This window comes from Bufo gargarizans, chromosome 2 (assembly GCF_014858855.1).
Source record: "Bufo gargarizans isolate SCDJY-AF-19 chromosome 2, ASM1485885v1, whole genome shotgun sequence".
In the NCBI taxonomy this organism is placed as follows: Eukaryota; Metazoa; Chordata; class Amphibia; order Anura; family Bufonidae; genus Bufo; species Bufo gargarizans.
The window spans coordinates 432,235,817-432,257,277 of record NC_058081.1 but is presented as its reverse complement, the minus strand read 5'-3'; the positions used below and the strand labels follow the sequence as shown (position 1 = coordinate 432,257,277).

Below are 21,461 nucleotides of genomic sequence, written 5' to 3'. Positions count from 1 at the left end.
ATCTCTGATATCTGGTAGCATTTCTACACAACTTATAAATTATCAGGCCTGATAATGACTATGGAACATGTATATTCCAATCTGATTTTATTTCAATATTAGATCTTTTAATCAGTAATATGCATCTTTACTGAATAGTGATAATATTGATGTAGTACTTTTAACATTATACATCTAAACTAGTAGAGTTACTAGTGAGGAGTTACTAAATATCTAGCCAAATAATTCAATACTACACATAAAGTTATGTTACCCGACAGTGCAGATGATATGCAGAGTCTAAGGGAAGTCAGCTCTAAAGTCAGTTCTGATCATTGGGATTTTTCTCCTGGGGTCTCTCCTTTTTTTGTTTCGCCGTGTGTGTGGTTTATGATAACAAACTTATCAGTTAGACACCTTCCTAACTTGGCGTCTTCCAATCATTGTCATTTAGGCGTGTACATATGATAATGACTCATGTCACCATCACCCAAAATGCATTTCAACTGTTGGCGCATTGTTACCTATTCAGAACTAGGCGTCACTATTGCATAAGCTATTAGCATCATACTAGTAAGGGTTAAATGTCCCGGTCCGATTTCTTCTTACATTCCATACAAATAAATCCTAAAATCAGAGCTATGGGATTATTTTTGACACAGACCAATTAAAACAGACATTTGGGTACCATTTGAGACATTTCCCAAGCTACTAAATTATGGTACCGATAAGAATATAACAACCTTGTGCCATCACAGGCATGTGTCTCCAGTTATTCCAACAGTCGATTGTTAGTTAACACCATCTTACCAACAAAAGCAAATTCTTCTCATCGTGCTTTAGGAGTGTATGCGTTCCTATGAGAAATATATAAGATAATAGATGCATTGACGTCCTTTATAATAGTACCATACATATACAATACATATGTCCTATTGATTATCTTATGCCAAAAACTAATGTTCACTATACATGTACATCAGATTTTCTGCTTCATCAATAGACATTAAACCGTAGGGATAATTAGTACCAAATGAGTCTAGAGAATATCCTCATCTCAGGTCATAAATCTGTAAGGAGACCAGAATGACTCTACAGAGAAGAAATTATATGAACTGTGTCCTCCCCATGAACTTATTTCAGCCTACTTCAAAATACACACGAACTAGTGACTATATACAATATGGCCTATTAGATATCAAATCCACTATAACTGATATTTAGATATAAATGTTATATACCTATAAAACAAAGCACAACCGTTTCTGGAGACAGCCATTTGAAATCAGGTTGGGAGTGATAGCAGCTGAAAACAAAGGCTAGTTCCAGCTACTTTCACTCCCAACTAGATATGTTACAGCTATATCTGCCGATGTAGTAGAGATAGTGCCCATTCTGGTCTTGTTGTAAAGCTTAGATAGTCAGATTACAAACAAGGTCCATATCTCTAGCTACTACCCAAGATATAAACGTTGAAAGCAGTCCAGCCAGTCTGCAGGAGTAGCTTCAGGGAGATATCTAATCCATCTATTGCATCATAATCATAGTGGCCCACAGAAAAAAGTTATGTTATTTAAAACACATTGAACACTATAAAAATAAAATCTCACAAAGTGTAAAAAAATTGCTGTTTTTATCTTTGTCTAAAAACAAAACTAGGACTCTCTGCAATATTTAATGTCTCAGAACTAAAATTGATGAATATAAAATGTTAACTGCTGGAACAAGGGGGAAAAAATAAATACTGGTCCTTAAAGGGATTTCCAAATTGTTTTACTGATGAACTATCCTCCTCTAGATTGGTCATCGGCATCTGGTCATGGGGTTCCAACACCCAGGAACGCAGACCATCAGCTGTTTGAGAAGACACCAGCGCTGCAGACTTCTCAGCTCACCAGCTTTTGTACAGTGGTTGTGCTTTGCATCATAGCTTAGCCCCAATTCACTTCATTGGGGATAAGCTGAGGCTAGGCTGGTGCCTTCTCAAACAGGTGAGGGGTCCAAGGTGTCAGACCCTCACCAAATACTTATGACATATCCAAAGGTAGTGGAGTTTTAACATTTAGAGGTAGCCTTCAGACAGTAAAGTGTGCTGCAAATGACTCCCTGATTTTGGCATAAAAAAAAAATCATAGGTACTGTTTAAAACTTTATTCATTTCTGGAGCCCATGTTACAGTTCCACAAACCACGTCTTTGCTTTTCTCTTGTAGAATATAAAGGACAAGTTTCACATTGATAAGTACTTCGTTCACAAGTTTATTATGAAAAAAAAAAAAACATTGCTGCCTTGGATCGAACGGTTACAGAAAATGTTCTGTCAAAACTAACCTTAAACAATGAACAGCGACAAATATCGCAAATTGAGAAAAATTGTGGGCGAAGGTGAAAATGAAAAAAAATTAAATTAGATTGTTTTCCCTGAAAATAAACACATTTCTGAAGTCACGGAAGAGGCAATGTAGGCCTTGGTACATATTCTTTAAAGGTCCTTAAATCCCTTCACACCAATGGAGGAGACCCCCCAAAAGGCTGCTACAGGGTTTCCCAGACGGTCTATCCTTATCTACAATCATGCCGAGTAACGCTATCGCTAAATGGAAAGTTAAATTGGATTTACGAGGTGTTAATGTTAAATCTTAAGTTTGTTGCAGTCTGAGAAAGCAAAAAGGAACTACAAGTAGTGCTATGCCAGAAAACTGGGATTTTCTTTTGACAGACAATGTCACTTCAGCATGCAATGAACAGGTCTTTTCTAACGTGGTCACGGGCTGTTGAGATGAGAGGCTTTGCTTTTGTATATGGCACATCTTTTGGTCCATTTGAGAACAGTACATGTGTGACAAATGCTCTCTCCTGACTGTAGTTACTGCTCCTTCTCGGCTCCCAGGTCAAAATCCTGCTTGTGGCAATACTGTACAAGTGTAAAACTCCATTAAAGGAAGTAGTCTGGGGTGCGCCGGGTCACGTGTGGTTCTCCTCTGCGCGGTGCTGGGTCAAACTGCAAGCTGAAAAGAAAAATACATCGTCAGGATTACATATTTACCTGCCCGCACTCTGCCGTATCCAAAACACACACTATGCTAGTCACAGCTATACAAAAATTACAGCAATCTGCCCTCCACATACCGAGACACAAACCCTCAGGATCAGACCAATTTTGTAAGTTCTTAATTTTCCCTTACCATGTTGAGCCATTATTAACTTCTGCCAATGCAGTCATATGTGGGCAGAGTTCTAATTATTAATTTCACTATTTAACCCGATAGTAGTCCGGCGGTCGGGACTTTAAATATGGCTTTGGCACCCAGGGCCAATTTATGAAATAATTGCTTACACTTAACCCCTCAGATTCAGATGCCGTGGTCAAATGTGACCATGGGGGATAAAAATTAAGTGCGCCCACTGTGGCTGTAAAAAAAAATAAAAAAAAAAAAAAAAATTCTAAAATCACACCTTTCCCAAAAAAAAAACACCTGTACTATTAAAATATACATTTATCCCAAATGGCAAAAAATGGCAGAATAATGACACTGACCTTATTTTGCAGGTCAGTATGAATATGGCAATATCAATTTTTTTAAAATTTTTTTTTTTTACAGGCTTTAAAAATTAAAAAAAAAGACATTGCGACACCATATTCGAGCATTCATAACTAATGCACAATGGAGTTGCCATTTTCATTGGTGTCAATTTGGGGTAATGGAACTTTTTTTATAATGTTCACCATGGGGGACAAACACTACTAGTAAACATTTTTAGACATGAAAAATGAACATTTTTTAAAACAAACATTTCACTGATTAGGCAAGGTGTAATAGGTGCCATAGTATGGCAGCTCTGGGGCCTCCAGCAGTTGTCACAACCATTAGCATCCTGTGAGCCCACTCCACAGACTGCCTGCAAATCAAGGACAGTTACATTGTTTTGTACAAAGGTGTCAATACAAGTACTAAGCCGGTACTAGATGTAATTTGTAAGTCCTAGTCTAAAGGCATGGTCACATTTGCAGTGGAGGCTTTGTTCAGGGCCTCGGTTGCAGATACAGCCAGAAAAAAGTTCAAAGCAGTCCTGCATGCTGGCTATTCTGCTTCTCTAAGAAAGCTGAGAAAAAAAGCTAGCAATGATGTGAATGAACATAGATTAAATCTCTCAAACATAATTTTCATACTTACAATGAATATTTCAGAGTGTCATCAAGTTCCATTATTGCAGCCTGGTTACCACAGCGGTAACAATAATTTGGAGCACTAAAAATTGTCACTACATTCCGGTCATGGCACCAGTTATATCCCTGAAATTACAAAGAAAAAAAAGCTTTGACTTCTTAATGTCCCACTGGGAATATGGTAAATGCATGTGAAAAACCTGACCAATGCCCTGTTAAGTCATTAAAAACAAAGTCCTTTTACCTCCATCACCAACTGATGGGCTCTAGAAACCAAGGTAAGGCCATTGGCATGGTTGAAAGTCTCAGAGATGTCTTGTCCAAAAGTGTATCCAGCACCTCTAGGGGAAATACCCCAGCCACCACGGTCATCTGGATCAGACCATAGCAAGTCACACATCGGGCCCTAAATATGAGAAAAAAAAAGAAGCAACTTAGAAAGTAATAAATTACCAAAAATAGATTGTGTCACAAAAGGGGTTCAGTGGTTGGTGTTCTTAGGCCACTTTCACACTTGCGGCAGAGTGATCCGGCAAGCAGATCCGTCGCTGGAACTGCTGCCAGATCTGGCAAAACGTATGCCAACTGATGGCATTTTTAAGACTGATCAGGATTTTGATCAGTCTTAAAAAAATGCCTGATCAGTCAACAACAACAAAAAAAAAAAAAAAAAAAAAAAAAGAAAAAAGTTGAAATGCCAGATCCATCTTTCCGGTGTCATCCGGCAAAACTGACCCGGCATTCCTTTTTTTCACCCTTCAGGTCTGTGCATGCGTATTTTGAATGCCGGATCCAGCACTAATACGGATTACTCTCCATTCAGAATGCATGGGGATATACCTGCTCAGTTCTCTTCCGGCATTGAGCCCTTTTGACGGAACTCAGTGCCAAGAAACGCTAGGGTGAAAGTACCCTTAGATGCCAGCCATTGCTGATGAAACATACCTCATGTGGAACTTCTTGTAGACGATCAAGTGCACGGATATGATCCAGTGTGTCTATTGAAGGTGACAATCCACCATGTAAACAAAATATCTGTAAGATGAGGAAACATTGCATAAAAATGTTGTCTGTAGATTTGGAAAGTCAATCTGTTAGTGATACTGCCCAGCACCCCACCATTCCTGGATTATAATGCTACACAGCTCAGTATTGCCATCTGAGGCCGATACGCACAACACTACTGCAAAGATTACAGCAGTTTTGGCATAAGATTCTGTACCGACTATGTGGAGACAACCACCCCCACCCAACACATAAAAGTGATGACAAACTGTCGACGTAAACCAGTTGATCAGCACTCCTTAGTATATAAGTTGCAATGTGGGGGCACACCTAAGAGGGCAGAGTGCTGCGCCCCCACAGCATTGACAGCCAATTAGCATTTACCAGTGGAGATACTAAGTGACGGCTATACACAAGACACGTTATTGTGCAGTAGTCACTACTGCTATAGCACTGGCTTATATCCACACTGGTGACATGGCTTCAGGTACAGGATCTAAATAGATATGACATATCAACCATGAATTTATAATACTCTTTACTCAAGACCTGCTTGTCCAGTTAGACAGCAACAGAAAAATGACAATTATCAATGTGAGTGTACACAGCAGCCATATTACAGTGCCAACATGGCAGACTAGACACCAAGTGTCTTCAGCTGAAGGGTTTACCCAGACTTATACTGATGGCCATCAATATATTGGCAGGGATCCAGCACACCCTGTTGATCAGCTGCTCACAAGTAGCTCCAATGCCAAAACTACAACGCGCTACCCAGAGTATGGGCTGGAGCTGTTACCACAGTGCTTTCCCTCCCACCACTCCATTACCTAGTTTAGTCCACCACACAATGAACAGAGCTGTGTAGTTCTGGTCCACATTTCCAGCATCAGAGCCGATCTACCCTGAAGAAAGACCAATGTAAAAATCCTAGGAAAACCCTTTAAATGGGCTGTTCTAGCTGGACATTTATGGCAAATCCATAAGTACGGAGTACGGTTTCTCAGCCATTATCAGAAGCCCCATAGTATGAAATGGAGAGCGCTGTAAATGCATAGCATCCTCTCCTTTCACATTAGGTCCCCGTTTTTAAGATGGGAGTGACCTGCACCTATCAGGCATTGTCCCACCAGCACAAGCCTTATGACAACTGAATCCAGGACAATTTCTGAAACCCGGGAACGTTCGTTATCAGCCAAGAAAGCAGGGGCTGGTCATGTGTAGCCCTGCAGCAGGCTCTATATAGCAAATAACACCCATTAGTACATAAGAGGGGCTTAGACAACCTGACTAAACTTGCTATGCAAAGGATTTGGAGCTATGGATCTGGAAAAAGACCTTCATAACATCTTATATTCGGGTACTTTCACAACTGCGCTGTGAAGATCCGCCAGGCAGTTCTGTCGCTGGAACTGCCAGCCGGATCCGGAAATCCGTGTGCAAACAGATAGCATTTGTATACGGATCAGTCTAATAGATGCATTGAAACACCAGATCAGTCTCTCTGGTGGCATCCGGAAAAACAGATCCAGTAATTTTTTTTTTGGCATTTTTAAAAAGTATACGCAGCCCGGAAAACCGGATCAGTTTTGCCGGAACACTTAGTGCCGGATGCGGCATTAATGCATTTCAATGGAAATGAATGCCAAGTGTACTGGAATTTGATGCAGTATTTTCTCTGGCCAAATACTGTAAGAGGGACTGAACTGAAGACATCCTGATGCATGTGGAATGGATTGCTCTCCATTCAGAATGCATTAGGATAAAACTGATCCTTTTTTCTGGTATTGAGCCCCTAGGACAGAACTCTATACCAGAAAACTTTAACGCAAGTGTGAAAATATCCTAAGTCAGGTCAGAATCATCAATCTACAGGAAAAACTTCTACGTGAAATGGACCCTTCATAATCTTACCTGGCCGTCCACTAAGGCAGTTAACGGAAGGTAATCAAACAGATCGGTGAAGTATTTCCAGACATTAGCATTTCCATATTTTCTCAAACATTCATCATAAAACCCATATACTTGTGTGATCTGCCGGCTTTCGTGATTCCCTCTTAGAATAGTGATACGTTCACGATACCGAACCTGGAAAACACAAACACTGCAATGTCACAGAAGTGCCACGTGATCCTCCAGACAAATGCAAAGAGCAGCTGAAATTACCGAGAATGGTCACATGTCCGTACACTACCCATACCTTTAGTGCAACAAGTAGTGTGACCGTCTCCACCGAGTAGTAGCCTCTGTCCACGTAGTCTCCCATGAATAAATAATTTGTATCTGGTGATTTGCCCCCAATTCTGAACAACTCCATGAGGTCGTGAAACTGTCCGTGAACATCTCCACACACCGTTACTGGGCAGCGTACTTCTTGGACGTTGGATTCTTTTGTCAAAATTTCTTTTGCCTGTAACACAATACAACCTGGTTAGTCCATGTTCACACACAAGCACATCACTGCTGAGGCCACTCATTGGCTGTAGCAGCACGTGACCCCTGCTTGTGCTGGAATGTTATAAGCAGCAACCAAGATGCAGTGAAAACAGCCTGGGACCGACTGCACAGCAGGCAACAGGTCCGGCGGGATTTAAAATGAAGACCATACCAGACAACCCGTTTAATATTTAAAATAGGCAGTTGAGACATTTGCAGTCATTAGATCGGCGTAATTGTGCTGCTAGTTAATATTAGGAGAACAGATGACAGACCATGTCCGCTTCAGTCGTGTTCACACAGACAGTTCCCTAGTGACGCTTTAAAACTTGAATGCGATGCACACATCACCTGGTAGAGCGTTCACATGGAGCAGCCCTGTACGCAAAGCAAAATCAGGAGCAACCATTTCATACACGTCAGACCATGATCGGGCCACAAAATATGGATACCAGCCTTTCACATTTTCCCCATTCTGCAGGTCCCGCACCATGTTACAAACACCTAACTTTGTCCAGACCTAATGTGACCCCTCGTGGCAGTCTTTCCTGTCAGCTCCCAGGCGATTTTATTGTACATCACCCTTAGATTGCACCCTGCTGCAGCTCCACACAAAGAAATAAAGGGGTTATCCGAGAGTATAAAATTCCGATATACCCGGGCCCCCCACACTGAATATACTTACCCCGATCCCCGCACAGCCGGTGCTGCTTCCCCCTGTGTGCAGATAAAAACTTCCAGTGGGGGGGGGGGAGCCAATGGCATGCGGGACGACCCTGTCTGCCATTGCCTGCCCCCCCCCCCCCCCCAATGTTTTCATCTGCACACATGGAAAAGGGGACCAGGAGCGGTGCAAGTATATTCGGGGGAGGGGGGGGGGGGTAAAATCCTGGGCATATGGGGGTAATTTTATACTCTCGGATAACCGCTTTAAAATCAAATGGGGCTAATTAATGTTTCCATATTTTAAAATGCTGGAAATCTGTACACTAAATTTCCTATCCATGTGAATAGGGTTGTGGGGGCTCCAGTTACATGTATGGGATGCAAAGAACATAAGACCTTCGACACAGAACCCTAACATCTTGCAGCTTGTGTAGGGTGCTCCAACTGTTATGGAGTGCTGGCAGAACCTTAGCCAACCTCCACCAAAATACATTATGAAAAGCAGATGACCTTTGGTGGTTCCATTCTAGAAAGATCTCCCAGTCTCCCAATTTACCCAGCTCAAACACACAAACTGGCCAACAGCAGACCAATGGAGGCAAGGATTTGAGGTTTTTGAGTTCCGTATACGGAACCATTGAATTTCAATCTGCAAAAAATAAAATAAATGAAGGCACTCCGTATGCCTTCCGTTTAATGATAGAATATGTCCAATTTTTGTCAGCATAATGGACAAAAATAGTACTGTTCTATCAGGGGCCAGCTGTTCCGTACAAAAATGAACGCACACGGATGTCATCCGTATTTTTGTGGACTGCAAAATACAGAAAAAGCCATACGGTCTTGTACAAGAGGCCTTAGACAGATCACGTATAGTGACTGTTTACACCAGGAAAGCTCATGGCACATGTCAAGGGCACAGAGGCCAAGAGCCTATACATGTCAAACCTTTTTCAGCAAAAAAGGGCAGTGCGCCGCATCACTATACAGGATCTGTAGGGAAAAGCGCAGTGCGCCGCATCACTATACAGGATCTGTATGGAAAAGCGCAGTGCGCCGCATCACTATACAGGATCTGTATGGAAAAGCGCAGTGCGCCGCATCACTATACAGGATCTGTATGGAAAAGCGCAGTGCGCCGCATCACTATACAGAATCTGTATGGAAAAGCGCAGTGCGCCGCATCACTATACAGAATCTGTATGGAAAAGCGCAGTGTGCCGCATCACTATACAGAATCTGTATGGAAAAGCGCAGTGCGCCGCATCACTCTACAGAATCTGTAGGGAAAAGCGCAGTGCGCCGCATCACTCTACAGAATCTGTAGGGAAAAGCGCAGTGCGCCGCATCACTCTACAGAATCTGTAGGGAAAAGCGCAGTGCGCCGCATCACTCTACAGAATCTGTAGGGAAAAGCGCAGTGCGCCGCATCACTCTACAGAATCTGTAGGGAAAAGCGCAGTGCGCCGCATCACTCTACAGAATCTGTAGGGAAAAGCGCAGTGCGCCGCATCACTACAGAATCTGTAGGGAAAAGCGCAGTGCGCCGCATCACTCTACAGAATCTGTAGGGAAAAGCGCAGTGCGCCGCATCACTCTACAGAATCTGTAGGGAAAAGCGCAGTGCGCCGCATCACTCTACAGAATCTGTAGGGAAAAGCGCAGTGCGCCGCATCACTCTACAGAATCTGTAGGGAAAAGCGCAGTGCGCCGCATCACTCTACAGAATCTGTAGGGAAAAGCGCAGTGCGCCGCATCACTCTACAGAATCTGTAGGGAAAAGCGCAGTGCGCCGCATCACTCTACAGAATCTGTAGGGAAAAGCGCAGTGCGCCGCATCACTACAGAATCTGTAGGGAAAAGCGCAGTGCGCCGCATCACTACAGAATCTGTAGGGAAAAGCGCAGTGCGCCGCATCACTCTATACAGGATCTGTAGGGAAAAGCGCAGTGCGCCGCATCACTCTATACAGGATCTGTAGGGAAAAGCGCAGCGCGCCGCATCACTCTATACAGGATCTGTAGGGAAAAGCGCAGCGCGCCGCATCACTCTATACAGGATCTGTAGGGAAAAGCGCAGCGCGCCGCATCACTCTATACAGGATCTGTAGGGAAAAGCGCAGTGCGCCGCATCACTATACAGAATCTGTATGGAAGAGCGCAGTGCGCCGCATCACTATACAGAATCTGTATGGAAGAGCGCAGTGCGCCGCATCACTATACAGAATCTGTATGGAAGAGCGCAGTGCGCTGCATCCTCTATACAGGTACACCCCCCCAACTGGTTAGCTCCCCTCTGTACCCTTACTGCAGGCTGTTAGCAATTCCTTCATAACTTCTAGTACAAATATCAGAGAAATGGCAACAGACATAAGAATAGATGTTCCAGAATTGTTATTACATGGGGAATGCATGGAGCTATTACACCATAGGCTACTTTCACACTAGCGGCTTTACTAGATATGGCAGGGTTCCGCAAAAACGTTTCCGTTACTGATAATACAACCATCTGCATCCATTATGAACGGATCTAGTTGCATTATCTTCAACATACCCAAAACAGATCAGTCATGAACTCCATTGAAAGTCAATGAAGGATAGATCAGTTTTCTATTGTGTGAGAAAATGGATCCATCCCCATTGACGGTCATGACGGATCCGTCTTTCTCCGCAGGACGGAGGACGGAAGGACGGAAGGCAAACCACAGCATGCTTGCTATCCGGTATAAGAACGGAATGGAATGCATTTTGGAGCGCACTGTTCTGTTCGGGGACAAAACTAAAGCGTTTTTCCCCAGTATTGAGACCCTATGACGGATCTCAATACTGGAAAATATTGACGCGTGTGAAAGTAGTCTTACATGTCAGGAGCGGCTACAGGTCCTCTAACATGGAAGCCTATGGAAACTATGCTGTTACCAGAAGACTATCCTGATCTTTTGGTGATTCACAACCATATTTTATTTAAAAATTAGCATTTTAACAGTGAAGCAGGTAGTAGGCACACAACTGGTATCCACAGCTGTGTGGGCACCCACCTAACTGCCCCCAGAGCCATATTTCTCGTGGATTTGAAGGAACAGGATAGGTGCCACATTGCCCTGGAAGCCAGGAATCCAAGGTATTCAGTGTGGATACGCTAATGCCAGAACCAGGAGCCCCCAAACACAAACCTAGACCCGCAGGGGCCACACCCCATGAGAGGGGCATGTTTGTATCTCTCCCTGACGTCCATAGCCTGTCATGGAGCTGTGCCCCCCACTGAATCCCAGGGCGGCGGGCGCGCGCATTCCTGCGGAGGGGGCGGGGAGCGGCCGCCATCTTACGTGCCGAGGGGCCGCCATGAGCCGGCTAAAATGTCAGCGCCGCGAGTGCGGACCCAGCCGTCCGGCCTGAGGCCGGTACAAGACGCGCGGGAAGCTATGGGTATGGGAGCTGAGGCACGCCAGCTAAATAACGGGGTAACCGGAGCTGTGGGAGAGACGCAGGAGTAACCCGAGCAGGAAGCGCCCCCCGAGCACGCGCCAGGTACCCACCTTCTCACACAGGGTCTTGACCTGGCTCTCGGACAGCTGCTTGCATTCATTCAGCTGCTCGATCCATTGATCCAGCTCCTTGGTAAACGCCTTTTCATCCATACTAAGGCTGCTAGAAGGTCGGGCTGGCACCGTTGTGCGCCCGCTGGGATGGACGGGGTGGGTGAGCCACAGAGGCCGCACTCGCTGCTGTTTCAGTGGGGAGGTGGTCTAATTCAGCCGGTAACCGGACCAAGCACAGGACAGAGGAGGCGCGATCGCACCAAACGTACAACAGCCAGAGGCGGCGGGGCTACTCCTGTGACCACCTAATAAGATCCTGGGTCCTCCGCAGTAAGCGCACCTTCTCCCCGGAGCGCCGGCTCGTCAGCTCCGTGTAATGGCCGCCGTGACGTCATGTACCCCTCCTTTATCGCTATCTCCTCCTCCCCGTAGTCAGGCCCAGCGTCCGCTCCCTGCGTCACTTCCCGTGTTCAGAAGCCCCGCCCACCCTCGTTCGATTTCATTTATTGCGGGCCAGCACGTTGCGAGGGTGTGTCGTGTGACGTCAGCACGCAGAGTCTAGCAGCCTGCAGTGTGTGCAGGATGAGGTCACTGCGATTATAATGCTGTGTGTAATGTCATGGTGTGACCAGCAGCTTGTCCAGGACCCTGAAGACCACTGATGTGCTGGGTGAGGCATGCTTACACTCTGTATGAAGCTTTTTTTTTTTTTTTTACATAAATAAATGCTTTTTTGGTTGTATGTTTTTGTCATTTGTATTTTTCTATAGCAAAATCCCAGGAATACGTACCTAGAGTATGCTACATTTTGGGGGAAAAGTGCCATTGACACAAAGTATTGAAAAATGCAGAAGCCCGAGTTACCGCTCCTGTACACGGAGTGACCGCAGGCGGTGTGGACCTGCAGCAGATTTTCCCAGGGACTCAGGCTGGAGGATGAACGTGGTGCAGGGACAGACACGTACAGTCCATGTGACACGCTGAAATCTGGTAAATGTCAGACCAGATGTACAAAAAATACAGATGACATCGTATTGCAGCCTCTTATTTTCTTTTCTTTGGCGGATACATTGTAACAATACCTATCCTTGTCCACAATACAGACAAGAGTAGGACATGTTCTATCTTTTCTGCGAAACGGCCATGTGGACATAAGGACCCCCATTGAAGTGGAAAAAATATTTGTTTGTGTGCATAAGCCCTAATTTACCATTTCTTCCCTCCAGAATTCTGGCATCAAAATAGAGCGCTCAAGACTTTTTAAAGGGAACCTGGGATTTTGGGTATAGAGCTGAGGACATGGCCGCTAGCACATCCGCAATACCCAGTCCCCATAGCTCTGTGTGCTTTTGTTGTGTAAAAAAAAATATTTAATACATATGCAAATTAACCTGAGATGAGTCCTGTCCCTGACTCCTCTCACGTACAGATATGCATCAAATCGTTTTTTTACACAATAAAAGCACACAGAGCTATGGGGGCTGGATATTGTGGATATGTTAGCGGCCATGTCCTCAGCTCTATACCCCAAATCCCGGTGACAGGTTCCCTTTAAACTCGCTCACTCTAACATTTAGTGTTTTTTTTTTTGCATTTTTACACCACTCACTACAGTTTTGCAATGTGGGTGTGGTTAGCTATGTTAATGAGTTTCACTCCAGATTTATCATTGAGACTTTTTTTTTAAAGTCGCACTCACTGCAGGAGGAGGGTGGAGTAGGAAAACTGGAGGAGCTTTTCTAAACAGAAGTGTTAGGTCTAAAGATAAGACTAAGAGCTCATGCACACGAACGTTTTTTGCATTCCATATACGGACCATATTTTAATTCTGTATACGGAACCATCCATTTCAATGAGTCTGCAAAAGATGCGGACAGCTCTCTGTGTGCTGTCTGCACCCGTTGCTCCGTTCCATGACCACGCAAAAAATATGAGACATGTTCTATTTTTGTCCGTTTTGCGGACAAGAATAGGCATCTCTATAATGGGCCTGCTGTTGCGGATCGCAAAAAACAGCAAGGTCGTGTGCATGAGGCCTAAGGCCTCTTGCACACGAACGTGTGCGCCCCGTGACCGTGCTGCAGGCCGCAATGCACAAACACAGACCGTGGGGCAGCGGATCATGGACCCATTCTCTTTAATGGGTCCGCGATCTGCCCATTCCGCAAAAAGATAGGACATGTTCCATCTTTTTGCGGAACTGAAGTACAGGACGAAAACCCACGGAAGCTCTCCGGAGGGTTCCGTTCTATGCTGTGCTTCCGTTCCCCACCATTCCGCTTCTCTGGATTTGCAGACTCCTTCCAGTGAATGGATCCGCATCCGTGATGCAGAATGCCTGCGGAACTGCGCCCGTGTATTGCTGGTCCGCAATACGGCCACGGAGCACATGCGTTCATGTGAAAGAGGCCTAAGGGTGGGTTCACACTATTGTTACGGATTCAGTTACGGCTTTTCTTTATAACGGAATCCATAAGACGGAAGGACAGATCCGTTCTTCTGCCTATAGACTTGAATTATGACGGAATGCAAAACGGAACCCTTTAGAAGGCATTCCATTTGCTTTCCGTCCTAATAGAAGTCTATGGAAAAGCGTAATGGATCCGTCTGGGTCCCGTTATGCAAGACGGTAAACAAAGTGCTGTCGACAGGACTTTGTTTACCGTCTTGCATAATGGGACCAAGACAGATCCATTACGCTTTTCCATAGACTTCTATTACCCTGGGTTCAGACCTGAGCGTCCTGAAAGGAGCGCTCTGTATGCGCGATTGTACCGGCGTTTACAATCGCGCATACAGAGACAATATCTATGTACGGGAACGCGCGACAAAACACCCCAAAAAAGCTCAAGAACTTGTTTGAGCGTCGGGAGTTTTACAGCGCGATCGTACGCGCTGTAAAACGCCCAGGTGAGAACCATTCCCATAGGTAAGCATTGTTGAGCGTTTTGCAGCACGTAGGAACGTGCTGTAAAACGCTCAGGTGTGAACTTAGGGTTAGGACGGAAAGCCTTTTAAAGGGATTACGTTATAAAGCAAAGCCATAACGGAATCCCTAACGCTAGTGTGAACCCACCCTAATTTATCACACAAGATGAGACATTTCAGAAATGTGGCATAAAGTACAACACACAGACCCAAGATGAGATGTTTGTCCCCGTCTTGTGACGGGGCCCTTCTTCAGCGGGGACAGCCCGTCACAGGAGAAGAACTGTTGATGACTTGAATCGATTTGTACGAATTAGTTCACTCATCTCTAGTAGAAACCCAGCCTGCAGCACTTTTTAGATAGATTGTAGTCACATTAGTAAATCTGGACCACAGTTTGGGTTAATACATAACTCTCAGCTAAGTTACAGCAAATAATGCATATTTTATTTATTTAAAAAAAGGAAGTGTTTTTTTTTTTCTCTAAAAACACCACTGAGGAGATTCAGGGAAACTGTCTCTTTTGCGGGTATCAACCAATCAGCAGCGCTTTCATTGTGTAGTCTAAGAAATGGAAGCTGGGCTGTGATTGGTTGCCATGAGACAGCTGTATAAAGCTCCCTACACTGGTCTAGACAGAGTATGAGAAACATGAATGGCAGCGTGAAGCCATCACTGAATGGTTTGGACTTAACAAGGATTTCCCTTTTAGGAATCCTCTTAGCAAATTATACTCAAGGATTATGATGGAACCTTTTAACCTGGCGGTCACGCTGGAAAGTGACAACACACTCATCGTTTTGTAGGATGCCGCACATATAATGGAAATTATATGATATCATCTATATATGGTGGCCTCTTAACCCCTTAAGGCCTGGGACAATATTTTTTAAATTTTTTTACTCCCTGCCTTCCAAGAGCCACAACTTTATTTCATTTTCCGCAAACAGACATATGAAGGCTTACTTTTTGCAGGACAAGCTGTATTTTTAATGACATTATTTAATTAACCACATCTTGTACTGGAAAACAGAAAAAGATTTTTGGGGATTTGTTATTACTGTTTTCACTATGCACTAAAAAGGACATGACAGCCTTAGGGTCCATTCACACATCCGCAACTTGGATACGGATTTGTTCCACAATTTTGCGGAATGGGTGCGGACCCGTACAATTTCAATGGGGCCGGAACGGATGCGGACAGCACACTATGTACTGTCCACATTCGCATTTCCGGATCCGCAATTCCGTTCCTGAAAAAAATAAAATAATATATAGAACATGTCCTATTCTTGTCTGCAACTGCGGACAAGAAAAGGCATTTTCTGTTATAGTGCCGGCGATGTGCGCTCCGCAGAATGCACATTACCGGTGTCCGTGTTTTGCGAATATGGCTATCTGCCGTAGCAATCTTAGTAAATGACCCCCAATGTTTTTAAGTCCATGTTTACTCTGAGTTTTGTGCCATGATGCCACGTGCCAGGGGTCCCGCGGGGGACCTCCGGGACGAGATACGAGCTGGACAAGGCAAAACAGGCCAAGGACCACAGAACACAACCATACAAAGGAACAAAGACACGTGACAATGACAATAATAGAAGACCTCAATGTACTGAACCAGATCAGTGGGTGAGAACCCACTGCGCCACTGACTAGCAATACAATGGAGGGGCGTAACTAAGCAACATCAGGTCTTCACTAGCACCTCTGGTGGTGAGGATAGACTTGAGCCACGGTAGTTGCCAGGGGCTACTCCAGAGCGTAAACCAAGTCAGTGGCAGCAGGAGCCAGCGGCAAGGAGATACCAGACAAGGTACCGACAGTACATGAGCAAGGCATGGCACGGCACGGTACAGAACAGGGACAAGACATCGAGACAGACAATGCAGAGAATGGGTATTCCCCCTGTGGGGAACACAAGAACCCTCTTCCGAAGGCGGACATGGACTGACAAGAATAGAAGCAGACATGAACGGAATACCAGAAGCAGTAAAGACTGCCAGACAGACAATAACAGGAACATGAATAAACAGGCATGAACAGGAACAGACGCAGACCAGCTCTGCTAGGCGAACAAATACAGGACAGAAACAAGGCATGGACAAGACATAGCATGGTACAGGACAGAAGACAACAATGCAGAACCAGGCGGCACATACCGAGACATCGATGGCTGGTCCCCTTGGGTCAGCAGCAAAGGGCAAAACCTGGCAAGGCAAACATAGACAGGCCTGACAGAGCATAAGGGTGAAACACCCACATGACATGACAAAGACAGACTGACCACAACACTCCACGTTCAAAGGCAGAAATAGCAGCCTAACAAGCGCACCCGAAAGGACACACCCAGTTAACCCCAGCAGAATCAAAATGGGGACGTACCAAATCAGATCAGAGGTAACCAGAAACTGTAGCCTACCTAGTTGCGATACAGGACGTTACCTCTAGGAACCAGCATGCACAGAACATTGCAGCCTTGAATGGCCAAGTGGAATATATATATGTATATATGTCCCTTGTATGTATATACATGTATTATAATTATAGGCCCCATAGGTATGTATATATTTATAGATATGCATATTAGGGTTGTTGCGGGTATCTAAATTTCTATACCCAATCGATACTTTTGTCCCGGTATCGATACAATACCGGGATTTCCATTTTTTCGATACTGGCCTGTGCTGCTGCCCAGCCCAGTATTATCACAGAACATGAGAACGCTGCTGTCAGCGCGCTCATGTTCTCTCGGCAGCACAGGGGAGAAGGAAGCAGTGTCCCCCCCCCCCCTCCCCTGTGTAGCTGCTGCCACCAATGGGGAGAGAGGGGTGGGCGCACTGCGCCACCAATGATAGGACTTTTCCTGGGTCCAGACTTTAAGTATTAGGCTACATAGAGCGGCTCCCAGAGATGTCCCAGCACTTACTATTATTCCTGGGCGCCCGCTTCGTTCGCCCGCTGTGCCCCATTACTGTCTCCTGCTCTGCATGGTAATTACTATCGGAGCAATGGGGAGGAGACAGCAGCTTCTCTAGTGGGCGTTCCTTCACCCTGGCTGTAGGGCTGTCCAATCGCAGCACAGGGAGAAGGAACGCCCACTAGAGAAGCTGATGTCTCCTCCACATTGCTCCGATAGTAATTAGATTATGGAGCAAGAGACAGTAATGGGGCACAGCGGGCGAACACCCCCATGAGAAGCCAGAATATACCCCAGGACGACGAGCAAGCGAGAATTACCCCTGGAGAATGAGCCCAGGCAAGGATCATCCTCTAGGAACAAGCATTAACCCCTAGGAACAGGCTGGCTGAGCATCATTATAATTAACCCCTTTACTGCTTATCATTAACCCCTGCCCTGCATTGCCCTGCCTGCAATATTCCCTGCCCTGCATTAACCCCTGCAATATTCCATTCCCCTGTGTTAACCCTTTCCCACTGCCACCAATCAATACTATCCTTGAATGCACCCCTACCTTGCCATAACCCTCCACCAACACAATATCCCTTTAACCCCTGCCATCCTGTTAACCCCTGCATTGAATAAACCCCTTAGCCAGGTGGGTGGGTGCTGCAAGTACATGTGTGAGTGTATATTTAGATAGATTTTGGGGTGGAATTGTACATTATGTTGTGCTAGTGTAGTTAGGTGTGTCATAATGTGCCATAATGGCCGCCATAAAGTTCAGGAAGTGTTGGATCTACATGCATGCTGGGTCCACTATGCTTTTTACCATTTTTAGTGCCATAATGGCCCTCATTACTTACAAGGGATGCAGGTACCAACATGGTAATAACAGGTAGTATTTTGTGTTAGGATCCGTCTTACAGAGACCACCTTGACGTTCGGCAGACGGGCTCAGATGGTTTTGTACAAAATACATTTGCCAAGCATCTCACTTATTGTACTTTATCTGGTATGGTTTATCAGGGTGCTGTTGCATTGTCTTTTTTTCTTTAAGTGTCTTTACAAGTCACGGATGCTCCTGATTTCCAGCCATCAAAGGTTATCCTCAGTTAATAAATTAAAAAACATTTTTCACAAAAAGTGGGTTTTAAATTGTTGAGCTCATAGCAGTCTCCATGGACTAATATTGATAACTGAACCTGTCATTTCACTTGTCTTTTCAGGACAAGCTGCCATGTGTGTACATGAGGAACACTATATTTGGCTATTGTATGACTTGAATATAGCATTTTTCATCAGTTCTCCCCTATACTAGCTCCATCTAATTGTCAGTTTTCCCTGGTCTAGTTGACAGAGACTAGCTAGTTTGATGTCTCCCACACACAGCATACACATAGTGATATGGGGATCCTGCCCCCCTATTTTTCTCTAGCACACCTTTAGAAACAGTAGCATGGAGGACATAGTACAGCAGTACTGGGCACTGTAGCTGTGAATCCAGCACTGAGGTGAATCAGTTAAACAGTTATCAGATGCAACATCCTCTGTGTATTTCTTTATCACTGCATATTCTCCATTCTCTTCTTCCCACCCCAATAAACTTATATGGGCAGCACCTGTAACCTGTTTTCTCAGTTTGCTGAAATATTCATCTCATCTATGCCTCTTTGAAGACACATTTTAGAAGTGAATAGAGAGTGTTCAGTGCAGGAGCCAGGAAGAGTAGGAATAGTGCAGGATAAGTGAGAAAGAGGTATTAAGATATATTAATAAGATATACTGTATTTTTTTAAATCTTTTTTTTATTAAATATTTTTTAAACAGAATACAAAGCAGAAATGAAAGCTAAAACGTAAACTGGCAAACATTCCAAATGATTGAGAGATAAGACCTCTGCCGTAAAGGTCCCTTATCTGCCATTGTAAAGGTGATGCCAATTACAGTGTATTGGTCATTCATCAAGTAATATGATCGTTTGTGTGGTCACTGAAATCATTGATTGCCGGTGGCAGATCATGCTGTCTAAACAAGCTCTGCTGCCGGCAAACAGTTCTGTATGGGGACAATGAAGGTATTAGCAATGCCTTATCATACTATGGAGGAGATCGCTGCACTGATTGTCGAGAAGGAACACCCTTCCTGTCAATCGTCTGCTTGATTGAACAGTTTAAAGGGGCCTTAACATAGCAAATCTATGGTAGGATGGAAAGTAGAGGAGGAGGGGAAGAGGCACCACCTCGTATCAAACCATACGTCAATAATCACGCTAAACCCTCTCCATCTAACCAAGTGTGGAAAAGAGCGCCACATTTGTATGAGCTTCAGGGTAGCTAAAGTAACTCCACTTTATATGATCTGTCAAAATCTTCAGTCACTTGTACTTCATTTAAGAAAAGCTTGTTCAGACGACAATGACCATTTTAGTCACAAATTGGGAATAGTGTTTAACAGTAAATTGTTGGGCTATCTGTGCTTAAAGAGGAAAAATGTATATACTAAGCATCCAGACACATTCACTGGAACACACACATTTATAATGAGAAGTTACAGAATGCTGTAACTTCTTGTTATGATGTAGTTACGAGGGTGATTCCTGTTCTGTCATTATGTTGTGTAATGATCACATTGTAAATACTCTGTGTACTGGAGATCATGTTTTGCTTGTTAAAATACACGTGTCAGTATTAGTATCCTTATTAGCAAATAATATACTCTCTTGATACTCTTCAGTAAACTGATCCCTCTTACATTTTTGGTGAATTTTGTTGGGGCAAAACCCCCTTCTTCTATAATTGTCGGTATCCCAAATGAAGTGTCCTTATGAGTGTTCAGAGAGCTGACAAAGACACACTGCTCAATCAGTTTCTCTTTCCTTTATTCCACAAAGTATACATCTTTATAACACTACAGATAATCATAGACAAATCAGGCCCCCGCCAAGGAGGTGGAAATCGAAACTAACAATTTGAGGCAAGGCAATACTTCCGCACCATACTAACAGAATTCTAATAATTAAAAAGTTTCTGCAGCATCTTATCTCAAAGTTGACATTCTTCAGCAGTAAATCCCAAAACTCAGAAGGAGCATAACTCTCTCTTGTATGTCAAACTCTGATAAGGGAGCGAGGGGGTGGCTACCTTGGCCTTGCAGCTAGGAACATTTGATCTATATACACAAAGACTCCCTACATCCTGCCAGCTGGCTCAATAATTTTCCACATATGCACAAGATGGAGGAAATACTCATACAAAATGGATTCTCATCTCTCACAATTCACCCATTTTGAGATATCTTGGAACTGACATCTTAACCCAGAGGTACTCCAGTTGGTATAGGCCTAACTGCCAGCCAGAGGCCAGATTACCTCCCAGGTATCGATGCAGTTCCCAAGACCTCTCAATAATGCGGGTAGTTTCTCCTTTTGGTACAGAACCTGTTGGCGCACATAAACATAAGCTTAATCACAGCATATACTACTATTATAATCAACACTACTTGCATTATTATTTGTCTTGCCGCCAGGGAGCCTCCACCCACCCTGCTATGGGGAGAGGGACTGCAGTGGGGTTATATTTTTGATCATCAGGCCCTGGTCTTCTTTGTGAGACAAACTGCCAACAAGACATAAATAGGTTCTTTAAAAGTCAAAGAGATTGCCAGAAAAGGCATAGTTCTTGAACTCACGAGACTGTGAGTGCAGAACCAACAGTCTTTAATTTTACTGTCAGTGTCATTGAGTCCTCTAAACAGCAGCTGGTGGAGTCAGATAAATGCATTGTCCCAATCATCCTTCAGTTGTTGGTACAGTGCCGTTGTTCCCAGGATAAGGGCGGCCAT

The 21,461-nt window shown here is 44.4% G+C and overlaps 1 protein-coding gene across 1 annotated transcript; it reads right to left on the bottom strand.

Annotated features, from left to right (window-relative positions):
• Positions 1-2,115: 2,115 nt before the first annotated feature.
• On the bottom strand, positions 2,116-12,234 carry PPP2CA (protein phosphatase 2 catalytic subunit alpha). The gene is made up of 7 exons (XM_044280925.1): positions 11,789-12,234; positions 7,352-7,561; positions 7,066-7,239; positions 5,092-5,181; positions 4,391-4,552; positions 4,154-4,272; positions 2,116-2,986 (listed from the first exon to the last, which is right to left on the bottom strand). The coding sequence occupies exons 1-7, from the start codon at positions 11,888-11,890 to the stop codon at positions 2,914-2,916; spliced, it is 930 nt and encodes a 309-aa protein (XP_044136860.1). The 5' UTR covers positions 11,891-12,234; the 3' UTR covers positions 2,116-2,913.
• Between the last annotated feature and the right edge of the window lie 9,227 nt (positions 12,235-21,461).

Excerpts from the sequence above, each read along its gene's own strand:
- PPP2CA (XM_044280925.1), bottom strand. The coding sequence starts at position 11,890 with ATGGATGAAAAGGCGTTTACCAAGGAGCTGGATCAATGGATCGAGCAG. Across the intron at positions 7,562-11,788 it reads TCAAGACCCTGTGTGAGAAG|GCAAAAGAAATTTTGACAAA; the intron begins GTGGGTACCTGG and ends ATTGTGTTACAG. Across the intron at positions 4,553-5,091 it reads TACAAGAAGTTCCACATGAG|GGCCCGATGTGTGACTTGCT; the intron begins GTATGTTTCATC and ends TCTCATATTTAG.